This window comes from Staurois parvus, unplaced genomic scaffold, assembly GCF_062004578.1.
Source record: "Staurois parvus isolate SC_StPar_1 unplaced genomic scaffold, SC_StPar_1.0 ptg000232l, whole genome shotgun sequence".
Classification (NCBI taxonomy): Eukaryota; Metazoa; Chordata; class Amphibia; order Anura; family Ranidae; genus Staurois; species Staurois parvus.
In genome coordinates this window covers 4,113,109-4,132,017 of record NW_028318028.1, presented here as the reverse complement: position 1 = coordinate 4,132,017, position 18,909 = coordinate 4,113,109, and the positions used below count along the sequence as shown (strand labels likewise).

The window sequence follows — 18,909 nt, the reverse complement described above, 5'->3', positions numbered from 1 at the left end:
TGTGAACAAGGAAGTAACTGAATAAATTAAAAAAAAAAGGTTTAAAACAAGTAAATATGATATATATTCCTATTTACTAATGCTAGCAGTAGAACGATTAAAACAGTCAATGTTGATTGAGAGACTAAAGTTCCACTTTAATGTATATTAATGAATTTTTAGGCAACTTTTATTGTTCAGAAATACTTTATGGTCAGATTGGTTAAAGATTCCAATGTATAGTCCTGCTCCAAAGAAACAAATAGAAAGGTAAGGATTTTTTTTTTTTTTTAACTTCCTCTGAGAATGGGAACACATGAACATACCGTATTTTTCGCCGTATAAGAAGCACTTTTTCTTCCTCAAAACTGGGGGGGAAATGTCAGTGCGTCTTATAAGGCGAATATGGAGCGGCCGGTCCGGTATTTCCACCGCGGCCGTGTCAGAATACCTGGCTCGGCCGCTCAGCTCTGCAGCGGGACCTTACCTGTTCCTCTATCCAGCGGCGTGCTGTCTTCCCGGCTTCTGTAGTGTGGGCACTGGGCATGACAGCCGGGTGCCAAGTGCGCATGCGCAAGAAGCGGTGCGCTTTGTGAATGGTAAGGCGGCACCTGGGACACATGACAGATCCCAGAAGCCGCCGGACCAATCACAAAGTGCAAGTGCTTCTCGCTCATGCGCACTGGGCACCCGGCTGTCATGCCGAGCGCCATTACAGAAGCCGGGAAGACAGCGCGCTGCTGGATCGAGGAACAGGTACGATCGGGTACCTGTCAAATTCAGGTACCCGCTCCCCACTTCCCCAAAGGTCAGCAGTCATCTGTGCTGTCCGCAGTCTCTGGTCATCCCTGTGCTGTCCGCAGTCTCTGGTCATCCCTGTGCTGTCCGCAGTCTCTGGTCATCCCTGTGCTGTCCGCAGTCTCTGGTCATCCCTGTGCTGTCCGCAGTCTCTGGTCATCCCTGTGCTGTCCGCAGTCTCTGGTCATCTCCTGTACTGTGTCTGCAGTCCATTAGTTCAGAATTTTTTTTTTCCTGTTTTCTGCCTCTAAAACCTAGGTGCGTCTTATGGTCAGGTGCGTCTTATACGGCGAAAAATACGGTAAGTGGGGTTTTCTCAAATTTGGCTGGGAGGATGGAAATACAACATTTCTAAAGAAAAAGACATGTAAGTGAATACACGACTCAGTTCATTAAATCGGTACTTTAATATCATTGTCTTTGCATTCCAGCGCATATACTCGACACAGCAAAAAGCATCACACAGAAAATTGTGCCAGCCATCTAGGATCCACACATCCTCGTGAACCCAGCTACGGTGATCCAATATCAAAGTGTACAATTTCTGATACTGAAGTTTACAAAGGAGGGAGATGTACTGAGCACAGTACAGTGTATAAAAATCAGGCCTGTATACAGCGAGGACAGAAGGGAGAAAAGTTTCTTTTTTTTTTTCACAGCTCCAGACGGCAGATCCCGTTCCCTCTCATGAGTACATGGTTAGCTGCAGCCACTGAAAGAGTCCGATAATAAGACAGTGAGGACAGAGAAATACAACAGCACACCAAATATCGGATGACAGCCACACACACTCACCTCTTGAATGTTCACTTTAATCCTCCCATCCCCGTCTTTATCCAAGGCTTTAAAAGCGCCTGCAAAACCAAGGTGAACCATGAACAGTAGATCTAAACCCAATCACTAAAAGTAAATAGAAGCTTTAACACATCAATGTGAATTCAGAAGATTTTCACATCATACAAATGCACTGGTATGCATTGAAAAAACAAAATTAAGTGCTGTTATGCAAGCGCAACACACAACATGTTACAATGCACAGCAACACACTCCTGCGCAAAGAGTTGACTTAAAGTAATATTAAAGGGTTCTTCCCTACTCTTTGCAGCGGTTTTGCACAGAGCAGCCCTGATCCTCCTCTTCTTGGGTCCCCTGCTGGCACTCCTGGCTCATCCCCCTTGACCAGTGCCCCCCATAGCAAGCCACTTGCTATGGGGTCACTGGTGCGTGCTTGCTCCTGAGCGCTGCTCTATGCGTCCATAAGACACATAGATCTGCGGCTCAGCCCAGACTCCCACTCTCTCAATGGCTGTGATTGACAGCAGTGAGATCCAATGACTCCCACTGCTGTGTCTCAGCTAAGGAGAGAGAGACCCAGGACAGCTGAGGCTCCTGTGCACATCGCTGGATGAAGATGGAGCTCACGTGAGTATAAGGGAGGGGTTGTGGGGGAGCAGCACACCGAAGGATCTTTACCGTCAAGCATAGAATGCATACCTTGAGCCTATACAACCACTTTAGGGGTTTGACTTTTTTAGAGAAGTGCCAAATTAACCTACCAGCATGTCTATGGAGTGTGGGAGGAAACCAGAGTAGAATTAAGTGTTTTTGGTTAACTTTCAATAAAGTTAAAAAAAAAAAAAAAAAAAAAAAGTCTATTCAGTTGGTGACCCACACCAGCGCACCCATTATATGCACCATATGAACACCCGTGGGGGGGTGTCAAGCTGCAGCTGTGTGTGTCTTATGGATGCATAGGGTGAGGCTCGGGAGCAAGCACGCACCAGTGCCCCCATAGCAAAAGGCTTGCTATTGGGGGGCACTGGTCAAGCGGAGGAGCCAGGAGTTCCAATGGGGGACCCAAGAAAAGGAGGATCAGGGCTGCTCTCTGCAAAACCACTGCACAGAGCAGGTAAGTATAACATGTTTGTTATTTAGAAAAAAAAAAAAAAAAAAAAAAAACCCTGAACCTTCAATATCACTTTAAAGCACATGTGAACCCTCACCTTGTAAACCAACCCATTTAGTTGAAAATAGAAACTAAAAAAGGCAAGGAGAGAAAGCAGCACACTGATATTTCCAGTGAATGACTGTGCAGGGGGGCCACGTTAGCAGCTAGCCTAGTGTGGTCAGTTTTTATTGGACAGCAGAGGGACTAGCAGGAACACCAGGGATATCACATAAAGGAAGCAATACAAAAGAGAAGAGGATACTTTTTCATACAAGTACATGGTACAGCAGGCACAATATTTTGGGCTGACATATTCTTTAAAGTGATAGTAACGTTCCCTTAGTGACTTGTATCTACAAGTAAGCTTCTAATACAGCTTACCTGTAAGTACAAGGAACACCTCCTAAATGTTCGCTGCTTAGAAGATATTGACTAGTTCTGCAGCCAGTGGTGTCATCAACACATGTGCACTGCGCTCTCAATGGACGGTATGCCAGCGCTGTGCCATGGGTGTGAGAGAGTAACGTCATCGCGTCTAAGACATTCAAATGGCTGGAGCCTGCGAACCAGCAAGGAAGACTGGATGAAGATGGAAGTCCTGTCAGCAGTGACAGTGTGCAGTTGGAAGGCTTTGTTTTTAGACAAGTCTTTTATAATGTGTTATTATGCGATGCACACTAGCACATTATAAAACTTACTTGCAGAGAGAATTGTTTTTTTTTTAAACTTCTGCGCTTATTACTATTTTAACTACCCCAAGGAGGTATAAACTCACACCACATGCCTTAAAGGAATCATCTACCTGTATTAACCACTTCACGCTGGATCGTCCCGGCATGAAGAGGAGTTTCTGCGCCGGGAGGTGGGCAGGACAGGGCATTGCTTAGTGTCATGTGACCGCCATGACGTCACGTCAGTCACATGATCGGGAAAGGTCCCGATCGCAAGAGAGAACCTTTCGGTGAGTACCGTACATGTGTGCTGGGAGCACGCACAGCACACGCTCTCAGCACATATGTATTTTGTATATTAAACGGAAGTGTGCTGCCGCACGGCGTCTATGCCCAGACGCCGGACATTTGCGTGCTGCTGGCGTGAAGAGGTTAATGACCAATGGGAAAATAATTGCAGAAAAAGCCACAGAGAATGTATAGTGTTCCAGGCTATACTCAACCATAGCCAGAACACCTTTGCTCAGTGTCACACCCAGAGATGGTCATAGAGCTCTATGGCTTGAGCTTTCAGTGAAAGAGAAGGAGACATACAGAACCAGTTATATTGCTGTACAGGACATGCACATATACGTGGTGAACAAAGACACCCAACCCACAACACATACTATTATGCTACATGCACATGAACGTAAATACACGCATATGGCTGTAAAGAAAATGATACGCCTGTATTTACAGCACCCAAGAGACCCTGCTGATGCATATTTTTGCCCATAATATATTAAAATACACACTGTGTTCCTGTAATCTTGTATAAACACCTGTACTCAATTACACATGCATGGACATATTTTCCCGAACACGGGGTGCTGGTGGAGGAGGCAGACCTGAAACAGGTCGATTTGCTCTGTTAATGTGGGGCCACCCATTTTTGCTACTTTCCTGTGCCAATATAAAGGAGTGGGAAGCTTAGATTATTTCCTGTACAGTGTGTTAAAGCTAATATTTATTTTTATTCTTTATCTTTACCAGGGCTCATTCACACGGCGGTCACGGGGCAGTAAAATTACACAACTGAGCTGCATATTTACTGCCCACCACACACCTAAACAAGGGCATGCAGCTGCTCAGGGCTGTACATGGCAAAAATGAACCCCCAGTAGCATTTGGGATGTCAGTACCACCGCCGAGGATACAACCTATTCAAGTGAACACACCCCAGGGGCCCCCTGGTTCTTGTAAAAGCCACTTTTTCTCTGGAATCGTACAATGCAAAGCAGAGAAGACTCATGGAGAGCTACACACTTTGAATTGTAGAATGCAGGGAGCTGTGCTAAAACAATGACTTGAGTGCCAATTTTGGTAAACAGTGCACTAAAAAAATGGCATGCCCTTATTTAGTACATCAAAGACTGGTTCTCTTTAAAAGGGAATAGCAGAAGCGGAATACCATTTCTTGCAGGTTTGAGGTATAAACAAACAGATTCAGGAAGAACAGTACATTTTAATCACTTACGGAACATGGCATCTAGTCGCACCAGACAGCAGATGTAGTTATCAAAATCCATTTCTCCTTTCTCATCAGAATAACGTCGAATGATCATCTGAAACAGCTCACCACTTAACTGGAAACCTAAAATAAAATAGATTTATATATGTACAGTATATTATGCAATGATTTTACAATGATCACACGTGTGTGTGTGTGTGTGACAAATCATTTTCACCCCCACCAAACAACACACTAACATCCTTGGCCTCCACTGCAGTGACACCATAGCTTGGTCAAAAACACAGCCCAGCCTGCTGACTGGACAATAAAGGAGCAGTAGTGCAATACATTCACTCCTGTGGTCATTCTGCTACAGGCCAGCAGGGAGGAACATGCATGTCTACAGGGGATTTGTTCTTTCATACAAAGCTCGGGCTCAGAGCTTTGTCATATATGAAATAAATTTTGTCCCAAGATCAGATTATGCAATTAATGGCCAGTTGTTACATTGTTTGTATGGGTTAACAAATAAAACCTATGCAGTACATCTCTGCAATACATACACCTTTCCCCCGTGCTTTATTCCTATTCAAGACCCTGCAAGTACAGAAAAATACTTGCTGATCTGCCAGAAATCCAGTGAGCACCTAACTTCTTGTAGGAATCCAACAACCGTGCATCAGGTACACAGACATCCCAAAGAAGTGTTGTCAGCCCTGCCTACAGATCCTCTGCCAGACTACAACCCCCCCCCCCCCCCCATTCTTTATAGATGAGTAGATGGGGGAAGTTTTCTGAGAAAGGAACAAAGCTGGAATCAAGTATAGTGGTTTTTCAACTTTGGACATAAAGGGCAGAGGTCGGTTATTTAGTTTGAGAATTATAACCTCATATATAGATTAGGGTGTATATGGGTTTATTAAGAAACTCAAGTATAGGCATTTGCCCCCCTGGAGTAGGATGAAGAAACATTGCTACAAATCGATGATCCAAGTTCATCATCTGGAGCCAAGATAGTTACATACCAGACATCTGTTACCTTTAAAAGTGCTCACCAAGTTTACTTACCAGCTGCTTGGAAAGCATTGGGAAGTTCAGCACTGCCAATTGTTCCTGAGCGGTCAGCATCATATCTTTTATATATAGCCTGAAAAAAAACAAAAACACGTTAGTAAACATTGGAAAGTTACAATAAACAGTGATCTGGCATTGCTCTATACATGTGATTTGTATCGCATGGGATGCTTTGCATTAGGTGGGAAGGAGGACCAATATGGAACAGAGGTACATAGGTGGAATGTCCTATATGCCATAGGCTTAACACTAGCTAAAAGGGAAGGTTTCTCTGAAAAAACTGCAGTGAAAATATCCATTTTAACAAAAAAAATATATTCAAAAATTCCAAAACTTTCACTTTCTTCAAAAAAGATGTACACAGTAGCTAAAAGGTAAACTATGTCAGTTTTTGCATCAATGTGTGTCACATTTATTTCATTTTTAATCATGTTTAGAATTAAGCCTTCTAGAAATGGTAAAAAAAAGTTTAACAAGTAAATCTTTAACATCCATTCCCAGATAATAACGGGTTGCTCAAAGAGACAGCAGAGCAAAAGCTGCTTGCTTTGTATCTCCCTCTGATTAAAAACCAACCTACTGAACCTTTTAAAGGGATGTGTCACAGCCCTGAATGCTGTTCTGTACAGGTTGGGCTTTTTACAGCGCAGATGAGAAGTAATCATATTATTGAGGGGAAACAGAGCCTAGAGTTCCACCTCCTAAATTGAGGACTACATGCCCATAAAATGTACAATATTTCATATAAAAGCAGTTTGGGCAATACTTCTCTTCTGCATCACAGAAGTGCACTTACTTTTGCTCTCCTGTGACCCACAGTCAGCTTATAGTGAGCTACTGCCTGCTGTCAGCTGACATGGCAGAGCCGCTCTAGAAGTATCACGACAATATTGTCGAGATCCACCCAGTTGACTCAATAACAGCTAGCTCTGGCTTTCAGTGTGCGGCTGAGAGCCTGAGACAGCTGCTCCCACCCCCCCTCCACCCTGGTGCTCCAGTGAGCTCTAGAGGAGCACACCAGAGAGTGATGACTGACAGTAGTCATGTTTTCAGGCTTAGAACCGACAGCTGCAGCAAAGATGTATGTAGGTTTGATTACACTGTTCAACAAATTTTTATTTTTTGCCAGTTTTGGAAACAAAAGGATCCATTTCTTAATGAATTTCACATTCTGAGTTCAAATATAACAATGAAATTTGTCAATTGGCTCTAGTTTTTCTGTAAACGGAAAGTTTTCTACTATAGGCGTAATGACTACATAATGCACAATAATTATATAGATAGATGTCTTTCCACAAATATAAAGCAAGTGATATTGACTACATAACAAAGCCTAAATGGCATAATATATTGCATAGGATTACCAAGAAAAATTATAGCCATAAGCCAAGTTGAATCATTTTAATACTTAGGATTCTCACTAGTTTTGTCTTCAGTGTGTGTCGGTTTTGCTTCTCTTGGCTTTTCTCTTGTATTCGAGGAAAGGGCTATCTCTTACAACTGCACGTGACTACACGCTTCAGGTTCTTCCTCACTTGACTCAACCACGAAGGATTCTGGTGCTTTAGGAATTGGTAGCCCCTCTCCATGAGGAACTGGACGTATTGCCGATGGAATATTTGGATAGTGCACAGATAACTTTTTCTTCTTATTTAGCCCTTTTACAATTGGAGGCACCATACAAAAGTAACAATTACTAACATGATCTGTTGGCTCTCTCCAAATCATTGGCACAGCGAAAGGCATAGATGCCTTTTTTCCATTCAACCATTGCTCCAGTGCCGTCCCACAAGAATTGCAGCATATATGTGGTGCCCAGCTCTTGTCCTGGTCTCCTATCTTGCAGCCAAAATACAAGTTGTAGGCTTTCTTAATCATTCCTGTTATCCTCCTTTTTTGTGAGATAAAAGTTATTTCACCGCAGATATAGCAGAAATTATCTGCTTTATTCACACAAGTTCGAGGCATTACTGAGTAGCCTATATGAGCATAAAACGAAATGTAAAGACGCTGTCGAACTACAATCAGCTACAGATACTGCAGCTTTTATGCAGTGAAGTGATGCAATTAAAGGCTAATATTGCATCATCTCAGTATACATGCAATTTTCTATTGGTCACCAGTATCAATTGCGCAATATGCAGCTGAAGTTGCATCATAATTTTGAATGGCTTACGTCATTAGATGGGCGAATATATCATGGAAACTAGAGCCAATCAACATTTTTTAGGGTCATTTTCGTTTTCAGCACCCCAAAATTATGTAAGATTAGCTAATTTTATGCCCAAAACATTTTACCTGTTGAACAGTGTTATTTATGAACCCCATACAACTCCTTTATTTACTTGACTATCATATCCCAGCCTCCCAGTCTCCACCTGTCAGTATGTTTCTTTCATCATTTTACAATATTTGAGCTCTGACCTTTCATGAAATATATACTGCATCTGATTTTTAAAAATGAATTTACTTTGGAGTTCAGCAAATTATACATTCATACCTAGTTGGTCAATGTACAGCCTGGCGAACCCTATTGCCTTTATATTTTATAAAGAGTAATACATTGCATCATATGAGCAGCTCACCTGCCACTTCTTAATGTTATTCCACAAGTATTTGAACTCTTCGAAGCCCAGTTTGCCAGTGCTGTCACTCTGCATTGTGATGTTAAGGCATAACTTATTAATCAGAAAGGTTGTTATTGTTTAGGAAGGCTCTTGCTTCAAACAGAATGCAACCATCCTATTAAAACTGATACAATTACACAGATATGCCAGACAAAAATGTAAAGGAGTACTGAAATCTTTTAAAAAATAAATAAATAAATAAAAAATAGTTTGAGTAAAAAAAAAAAAAAAAAAAAAAAAAAAAAAAAAACTACTTCTGCACAGAACAGCACTTGTAACTAGCAAGCGCCATTTTGCGCAGCAGTCCAGAACTCAGGTTGCATGATGACATATCACCCCAGGGAGGGACAGTCCATGATAACCTAGGCTCAGATGAAGTAGGCAGAAGGTAGATTTCAACCCAGAAATTGTCACTACTGTATGTATGTGCCTTTAAATCCAAGATCAAACAGCATCCAGACTTGTCCAACACTTCCTCTGACAGTGAATGAGGAATACCTAAACAACATGTTTCGGGGGTGCTTCTTCCTTTCTCAAGCCCCAAAAATGAATGATCATTTTGCATCCATCGTTAGCAATGAGATGCTTTGGTCATGAAACCGATCGTGATAAGATTATGAGATTATAGGGTGAAAACATATGCGATTGGTAATTTATACAGTGTTTAATATCACTGCAGCCGTCAATGTAATATACCCAAAATAAGTAACACAATAAGAAAGGCGCTGTGAACATAACATGCGTTATATAAAATAAACACCACTGTGAAAGCCCAAAAGAAACTTGCACTTTCACAGTGGTGTTTATTTTATATATTGCATATTTTAGGTTCGCAGCACCTTTCTTATTGTTATTGTGTTGCATATTTTGGGTATATTGAATGAAGGCTGCAGTGATATTGCACATTGTAGTAATATTAATACTGGGGTAACGTATGTTTGTAGTGTTGAGCCGGGTGATTTTATTTATGATCGGCAATTTATGACTGTATCAAAATCCACTTCCCCGTGTAAGGCATATCGATTGTTTGGGTTGTCGATTGTAGATTGATTATTGTTATGGGGAGAGATTGGAGAAGATTTTTTTTTAATTTATCAAAGCATGCATGGCCAACATTAGACTGCTTCCGCGCCACCCTATAGCAGAAATACTTCTACAGAGCGGCAAGGGTGCGCAAAATCCCATAAATATATGTGATTTTGCAGTTCCAGGCAGGGGGCGCACATGCGCCCTACCCGTACCGCCATTCGGGGCCTCGGCTGTCAATTACCAGATCCGGATTCCCCACCAGCACCCGGCGATGTCCAAGTATCACTGACCGGGGAAAGACCTGTATGTAAACAAATAGCAGAGCCATACAAAGCAGTGTGCTTACAGTGTAAAGCACACACAGCCCACATAGTAAAACAGCACACAGTTAACCCTTTGATTGCCCCAGATGTTAACCCCTTCCTGCCCAGTGTCATTAGTACAGTGTCAGTGCTTTTTATTAACACTAATCACTGTATTGGTGTTACTGGGAATGTCAGTGACACCAAGTCAGTTCCCCCCAGTGTCAGAATGCCCGCCGCAGTCCCGCTATAAGTCACTGACAGTAAAAAAAAAAAAAAAAATTCCAGTATCTAGACCACCATTTGTAAATGCTATAACTTTCACGTAAACCATTTAATTTACACATATTGGGATTTTGTTTTTAGCAAAGATATGTAGCAGAATACATTTTGGCCTAAATTTATGACGAAATTTGATTTTTAAAAATTTTTTTTACTGGACATGTTTTATAGCAAAAAAGTCAAAAATATAGTTTTTGTGTTTTTTTCAAAATTGTTGGTATTTTTTTGCTTATAGCACAAAAAAAAAAACAAACAAACAAAAACAAAACAAAACAAAAAAAAACACACAGGTGATCAAATACCACCAAAAGAAAACTCAATTTGTGGGAAGAAAAGATGCAAATTTCACTAGAGTGCAGCATTGAATGACCGCGCAATTGTCAGTTAAAGTAATGCAGCGCCGTATTGCAAAAAATGGCCTGGTCAGGAAGGGGGGTAAATCCTCTGGAGGGCAAGGGGTTAACTGACGACAGTATATACAGTAACTGTCTGCAATAAATAACAATCACAAGCTAGTACAATACAAATCTGAATGCTTCAGGGTTATTCTTTAAATTGTAGATCTTGTCAGAAAGCCGGAGTTACACCAAAAATAACTTCGCTAACTTTTAACAATGAAATCGGGTCTCATTTATCATGGTGTTTGCAGAAGAGTGCTCTCTGCTTTGTCTCACACCAGGCCAGGTTCTTCCTCTGGGAGAATAAAAATAAAAGGACCTGATTGGTGACAAAGAGGCAGCCCAGATGGTCCCAGATAGTTTTGTTCCCTTTTTGTGAGAAAAGGCCAGCTGTGACCTTGGTAACAAGTGGTTGCTAAAAGGAACACCTGGCCCAGCTGTGCGCACTAATCCTCGAAGGATACATCCATTACAGCCACCATGCTGCGACACGAGTCCAGGCTGAATCCGTCTGTCTTCAGATCAGCATCTAGAAAAAAAAATGTAGAGGAAAAAGCACATTAGGGCTGTTATTTTATTACAGCAACTCACTTTACAAGAATGTCCGTCACCCTCATGCTGTAGAGTATTCAAATACAGTATAAAGTCTATAGAGACTGCCTTTATTTAAGTGTATGTAGAGCCAAAAAATGTTTCTTAATTTTGAAGGGTGTAGGGAAGGATTAGAAACACTGTCCAGCTTTTATTGCTGTCCCCGCTAGGGAGATTCATTCTTCCATTTGTCCTGATGACCACTGTTGCAGAAACAAAAAAAATGTTACGGGAAAACCAAAATTGGTCACCAGAACAGGAGAACAAAAAAATCTTCCAATGGACAGAACTGTTCTGATGGCAACTATCTAAGAGGGAATTACCTTCTTTTTGTAGAGACGACTTCTTACTTCCATGTTTGGTCTCTTGGACAGGAATTGAAGAAAATCTTCCCAACATAATGCAGACAGCAGGTTTTAACCCGTCCTACTCCATTCAAAGCTAAAATAAAACATTTTGGCTATACATAGACAATACATAGGGGTTGGGTTACTAAAACCAGAGAGTGCAAAATCTGGCACAGCTCTGCATAGAAACCAATCAGCTTCCAGGTTTTGTTGTCAAAACTTATTTGAACTGAAGTTAGAAGCGAATTGGTAACCATGCACAGCTGCACCAGATTTTGCACTTTTCAGTTTTGGTAAATCAACCCTACAGTCTATGGCTTTACATAGATTTTACATACAAATTTAAATATTTATGAGGTAGTGAAGTCAAATGGAACAACCACCCAAAACCATACAAAAAGTACTTGGGTGGACAAAGACAGGAGCTACCTATGCTGACCAGATTTTGAAACCCAAATGAACATCAAGATAAACATAGGGGAACAAATTGCACACTTGAAATTCCCAAGAGACATCCAGCAAATAAAAACTTTATGTCACTTTCTGTCCTTGTGACAGCAGGTCAAGAAATAAGGGTAGCAGTTATCACAGAAATAAAAAACCTAAAAGTTCTAATCCCTGCATACTGTATTGACAAAGGCAAATGTTTACTTTGCCATGAAAAGGGGTCCTGTGTTACCCCAAAACATTGGTGATCTGCAGCATCAACAATTCAATAAATGTCTTTCATGATGCAAGGATGGTAAGCCAAAGAGAATTGTCCAACCTATGAAGAAAGAATTACAGCACCTAGCACCAACATCAATGGCTACACAGCAAAGCATGCTCTATGGTGCATCAATATAAAATTAAATAACTCAAGCGCTTACTATGGTGAATAAAAAGCAACAAAAAATATATATATCAGTAATATATAAATACTGTGGCCACTAGTGCACTCAACCCATGTCTTGGTGGGGCAAATGATAAAATCAAAAGTGAAGAGAAAAAAATGCTGCACTACATAACAAAAATGGCACAATACCTATAAATCTAAAACATTATAAAAAATGAAAAAAAAAATTAAATATATAGTATAAAATATGAAAAACAAAAAAAAATTATTGAATCAACCGAAAAGTCATTATAAACTCAAGTCTAATCAAAATAGTATTCTTCTGTAAACCCTCCTGTGCATAAGGAAAAATATGTGCAGCTCTCACAAATTCCAGTGAGAAACCATCCTCCACCATATATCCGCTCACCTCATGCAGTGTGACCTCACATTATACAATGTTATGGTCTAACTGCACTTTTGGTCCCAATTGGACTCAGAAGATCAGCTTGCTGAATGAGGACTCCAAAGTATGTTCCCTCCTGGTAAACGTCTTGGTGTCAGCCGTATTCCTCATTAAAAAGAGCTCAACATGGTGCTTCATCCTTTTATACTTTTCTTAAACAATAAAACATAAGAAATGCACTCGCGTTCTCAAGGTGCATATCTGCACCACATATGATGAACATCCGGCAATGTACTGATTGAGCACAAGATGGCAGTATCATCTAAACAGCAGAGTACTGTAAAGGCTCAAAAAAACCATCACCATACGGAATGTATTGCAAGGCAAAGCACGGGCCCTCTCTGTGAATGCAATTGCCTGCTATGATGCCATTCCTGGAGCAGTTTCACGAATACTATAACCGCTGTCCCGATTAATGAAAACATTGAAACGTCATCCGCATGCTCTTCCCCGATGCGTTTCGTCACTACTCACATGACTTCATCAAGGTTTTTGTGAGCCTTTACAGGACTCTTCTGTTTAGGTGATACTACCATTTTGTGCTCAATCTGTACATTGCCAGGTGTTCATCATACGTGGTGCAGATATGCACCTTGAGAATGTGAGTGCATTTATGTTTTATTGCTTATTAAAAGTATAAAAAGTATAAAATCACAATGTTGAGTTCTTTTTAATGAGGAATATGGCTGACACCAAGACGTTTACCAGGAGGGAGCATACTTTGGAGTCCTCATTCAGCAAGCTGATCTTGAGTCTAATTGGGACCAAAAGTGCAGTTAGACTGTACCATTGTATAATGTGAGGTCACACTGCGCGAGGTGAGCAGATATATGGTGGAGGATGTTTTCTCACTGGAATTTGTGACAGCAGCACCTATTTTTTGTTCTCCACAGGAGGGTTTACAGAAGACCACTATTTTGATTGGACTTGAGTTTATAATGACTTTTCGGTTGATTCAATAATATTTTTTTTTGTTTTGTTTGTGTGATTTTTGTTTTTCATATTTTATTTTATATATTTGATTAAAATGTTTTCATTTTTTCCAATTTTTTTGATTTATAGGTATTGTGCAATTTTTTTTATGTAGTGCAGTATTTTTTTTTTTCTTCACTGTTGATTTTATGCTCTAGATGGTGGCCCTACAGCATGCACCTTCAAAAAAACAAAAAAAATATCAACTACCTTCCTTTGCTATTTCCAAAGCATGGTGTCATACAGAGGATGTTTTAGATTTGGTATCAAGAAGTTTGTACATTGTAGCGACTATGCATGTTTCAGTTAGGGTTGGTGTACAGTGGTGTAACTGGCTTGAAAGTGTGATCTAGACCTTTCCTTTAAAAGTCAGAGCTTTCCCCACCATCTTATACCTTCTCAGCCTCCCTATTGGTACTTTATTTTGATGGGCATCCTCACTGACCAGTTACCTCTGCTTATGAATTTTTTTTAAATTGTGCTCAAGTGAAACTAAAAGGAAATAATACTCCCCTATCCAAAATGTCTGACACCTGTAGGGTCCCTTGCTGTCATCCTCTCACCAGTTTCTTTGGATACAGGAGTTTTTCATCTCAGAAGACTGGCACTGTGCCAGATATGTAAAAACAGAGCTGCGCATGCACAGTCCCATTTAATATCTCAGAAGATTCCAAACAGGCAGGTATTTTATTGCAGAAAAGACATTGCACATCTCTTCTGCAATAAACAGCTGCCGGTTAGCAATTTTTTATTTTTTGCATTTAGTTCTGCTTTAAGTTTGAATTGCCAAGGTTTGGGAAAGGTTGACTTAAAGTGATTGTAAACCCTATATTTTTTTTATATTTCAATATATTTATTAAGAATTTTTAGAAACATTATACAGACAACCCTATATTTTTAAAATAACAAACATGTCATTCTCCCCTGTACTGTGAAATGGTTTTGCACAGAGCAGCCTTGATCCTCCTCTTTTGGGGTCCCCTGGCTGCTCCTCTTCAGTAAGTGCCCCCATAAGAAGCTCGCTCTCAAGCCGTGCGGCTTGAGACTGGATCTATAGACCCAGACAGCGGGGCTCAGCCCCTACTTCCCCCCAGCTCCCTTGTCATAGAATAAGACTGACAGCTTCAGGAGCCAATGGCTCCCTCTGTTAGCCACTGCTCCCAGGCACAACACTGGATTAAGATCAGGCTCAGATAAGTAAAAGGGTGGGGATAGGGGGATCCTGGACACAGAAGGTTTTTTAAACCTTACTGCAGAGAATGCATTAAAGCAAAATAAAAACATTGAGGCTCTAGAACCACTTTAAGTGAACCTGTGCTGTGCCCATGTATGGCAAAGCTCTAGATTCAATTTATTGCCATCCCATGCAGCACCACATACTCATATTCTTTTTTTTTTGTTTGTTTTTTTTTATTCCTTAAAAGTTTATTCAGATACCAAAAAGTAGTTGACAAGCAATCTGATTGTACAGCTAGTTGTATCATACACAAACAGAATATAAAAGTCACAATGAACTGAGGATTTTAAGTATACCAGATGCATGCAGTAGGACTCAATTAGGAAATGTGAAAAAAAAAAAAAAAAAAAAAAACACTTTTCCATATGGACTTTGGAGATAAAGGAGTCATTGAAAAGTTAAATGTACGGTGAGTAATCTCACAATTTCTTGCCTTCCATAGCCGTTGGACAAGCTCCATTAGGTGGGTAGAGGATAGGTAAGGGTGAGTAGACTAGTGCCCTACAGTATGTTTTAGTCGTGGTATAATATAGTAAGTGCCCACATGGAGGCAAACATGGCAACAATGTGGGTGTGTGAAGTGTTGGGCTATATTATGGGCGTCATATGATGAGGTTATTTGTTGTGAGTGAGAAAGAGTAATGTATGCACGAGTAACAGTTGAGTGACTATTAGGATAAAAAGTAAAAACAAAACTTAGTACATAGTGGGGGAGAGTGTAATGAGATGGGAAAAGAGAAAAAGAGAGAAGGAGGGGGAGAAAAGAGAGAAGGAGGGGGAGAAAAGAGAGAAGGAGGGGGAGAAAAGAGAGAAGGAGGGGGAGAAAAGAGAGAAGGAGGGGGAGAAAAGAGAGAAGGAGGGGGAGAAAGAGAGAAGAGAGGGAGAAAGAGAGAAGAGAGGGAGAAAGAGAGAGAAGAAAGACAAAAAAAAAAAAAAAAAAAAAAGGGGGAGGGGAGGGGAATGTGTATAACTGTTCTGGCAGGGAAGGGGACAATGGGGATTTTGTAGGGGAACGTAGGAAGGGGGCTGGATTATCTCTTTCCGCCGGAGGGGGTTCAGAGACCGTAGTTTCTTTTTTACTCCCCCCACCCCTCCCCTGCCAGGAGTGAAGAATATGGAACAACGTTTCTCACTCCCACGTGAAAGTGCTGGTGTTTGGTCATTGGCTGCTGAGGCACATGACTATCACATAGGAAGGGAGAGAATTATCAGCCTTGTGTAAGCTCCAAGTCGGGGTTTGGAACGTACACAGAACCAACTCTCCCTTGCCCCCAATGGCCAAACAGAGCAGATAAATAAAGTGAAGGAGAGGGGGTTATGTGTAGCCGGAATTTAAGTGAACTCCTGGCTTGGAATGTATGTGCAAAACTACATTGTCACACTTACGTTTTGCAATTATTTTGTTGAGGATTCCCATCAACTCTGTTGGGCTCACTTCCATGTCCTGTAAGAACACAAGAGTCAGTGACACAGCAAGCAAACATTCCAAGTCAACCAGAAAACCCTCCCTGAGACAACAGCATGTCTGCCAGGTACTGAGTCACAAGGAGCAGAAAGGAGAGCCTGTGTACTTACATCTCCAGCCAGCTGATTGAAGACCCTCCGGAACTGTCGATCTTCATCATTCTCATTTGCCTGAATGACTGAAGGATGGGTTCTGGGAGGCTAAGAGAGAGTGGGTAGGGTTAGATGGCGATGTGATTAAAAGACAAGCACTGCAGAAATGTGACTTACAAACACTATGGCATACTTTTGCAAATATTGCGACAGACTGAAAAAAAGTGGACCTGAACTGAAAAACTGAAAATCTGTTATAACAGGAAACCTTTAATTGTGCCAACCAGCATCCAGAAAAATGCAACTTCTGTCTGGAATGTCTCCTGAAAAATAATAAAAGCCCTTCCTGGCGTGTGAGTGTGCCTAGGCACTTCTGTGCTTACAGCCTCATAGCTGTACATCTGTAGTGAGAGATCAAAGGCATTGCTGCCTCTGACTACCAGTTTCAGAAGTGGAGTGAGATGTGATGTCACTACTGTGCTGCTCACTGTTCTCCTTGATGAGGCTCTGACATGAGGAAACAAAGCTCTACCTCTACCAGGATGGCCGCCTCCACAAAAGAGACACCATGCAGAAGAAGGCATGGTAAGTTAAAAATAGGAAAAATATTAGCTGCAGAGAGATGACAGGCAATACTGGTCCTTTGCCCTCTACCTGCTTTATTTTCTGGCACCTCTTCCAGAGTTCCGCTCCACTTTAATGCTGGGTACACACTATCTTTTTTTTTTTTTTGCTCAACCCAGCGGGTTAAACTTAAAAAAACTGAAGAGCTTGTTGTATCTGATTTTAGTACAGCAACCTCTCCACTGAACTATTATGTTCTAACAGGGGGCCATAAACCCCCCACAGCCCCAAGGGGCTCAAGTCTCAGAGCTCATTCACACTTCTGCAGTTTAATTGCACTTTAGCTTTGTGTATACAAAGGAGCATGGGGGAGCTCTTGTCCATAATGGGCATGGTATTCTCACAGCTCCAGATGATCCATATTGGCTCACAATTGATATGATTCAAAAATAGGTAGTATAAAAAGGTGAACAAAGCACCTGGACCGGGTGGCATACACCCACAGATCCTTACAGAATTCAGCTCTGTCATTTCAAAGCCATTGTTTCTAATTTTTAGGGACTCTTTAATGGCTGGCATAGTACCACTGGATTGGCGTAAGGCCGATGTGGTGCCAATATTTAAAAAGAGGCCAAAATCTTTACCAAGTAATTATAGATCTCTTAGTTTAACTTCTATAGTTGGGAAGATACTGGAGAGTTTAATAAAAGACCACATAGATGAGTTCTTGCTGGAAAAAAATATTTTAAGCAACAGACAACATGGATTCATGAAAGACAGAAGTTGTCAAACAAATCTGATTTCTTTTTATGAGGAGGTGAGCAAAACCTTGGACAGAGGGGTGGCGGCGGACGTGGTATACTTGGATTTTGCAAAAGCGTTTGACACAGTTCCCCACACACGGCTAATGTGTAAGGTAAAGTCTACAGGCTTGGAAAAATCTGTATGTAAATGGATAGAAAACTGGCTAAAAGATCGTATTCAGAGAGTAGTGGTTAATGATTCATACTCTGAATGGTCTAGGGGTGTCCGTGATGTACTCCAAGGTTCAGTGTTGGGACCCTTACTTTTTAATATATTTATAAACGATATAGGGTCTGGGATTAAAAATCCCATTTCAGTCTTTGCAGATGACACCAAGCTGTGCCGTGGAATAACGTCCTTACAGGATGTCTCCAATTTACAAGCCAACCTCAATGCACTGTTTAATTAGGCAACTATGGGGCAAATGAAATTTAAATGTTGATAAATGTAAGGTTCTGCACTTGGGGGCTAAGAACATGCATGCATCATACATACTAGGGGGGGTACAACTGGGGGAATCAATGGTGGAGAAGGATCTGGGGGTTCTGGTAGATCACAAGCTTAATAATGGCATGCAATGCCAAGCTGAGGTTTCAAAATCCTCTCTTGTATTAAAAGAGGTATAGACTCCAGAGAGAGAGATATCGTATTACCCCGGTACAAATCATAAGTAAGACCTCATCTGGAATATGCAGTTCAGTTTTGGGTACCAATTCACAAAAAGAACATTGGGGAACTGGAGAAAGTACAGAGAAGGGCAACAAACTGATAATAGACATGGAGGAGCTCAGCTATGAGGAAAGATTAGAGGAACTGAATTTATTCTCTCTTGAGAAGGAGATTAAGGGGGGATATGATCTCTATGTATAATACATAAGGGGGGATATGATCAACTTGTATAAATACATCAGTGGTTCATATAGTGAACTCGGTGTAGAGCTATTCACCCTGAGC

At 41.1% G+C, this 18,909-nt stretch overlaps 1 protein-coding gene across 1 annotated transcript in view; it reads right to left on the bottom strand.

The window, feature by feature from the left end:
* Positions 1-1,165: 1,165 nt before the first annotated feature.
* CAPNS1 (calpain small subunit 1) overlaps positions 1,166-18,909 on the bottom strand; it is a 47,647-nt gene continuing 29,903 nt past the window's right edge. The window contains exons 4-11 of the mRNA XM_089679811.1: positions 16,606-16,695; positions 16,417-16,474; positions 11,068-11,132; positions 8,551-8,619; positions 5,960-6,038; positions 4,916-5,032; positions 1,573-1,631; positions 1,166-1,489 (exon numbers count right to left, since the gene is read on the bottom strand). Coding sequence (XP_089535937.1) covers positions 1,463-1,489; positions 1,573-1,631; positions 4,916-5,032; positions 5,960-6,038; positions 8,551-8,619; positions 11,068-11,132; positions 16,417-16,474; positions 16,606-16,695 — 564 coding nt within the window. The 3' untranslated portion in view covers positions 1,166-1,462. The remainder of the gene's footprint in view (positions 1,490-1,572; positions 1,632-4,915; positions 5,033-5,959; positions 6,039-8,550; positions 8,620-11,067; positions 11,133-16,416; positions 16,475-16,605; positions 16,696-18,909) is intronic.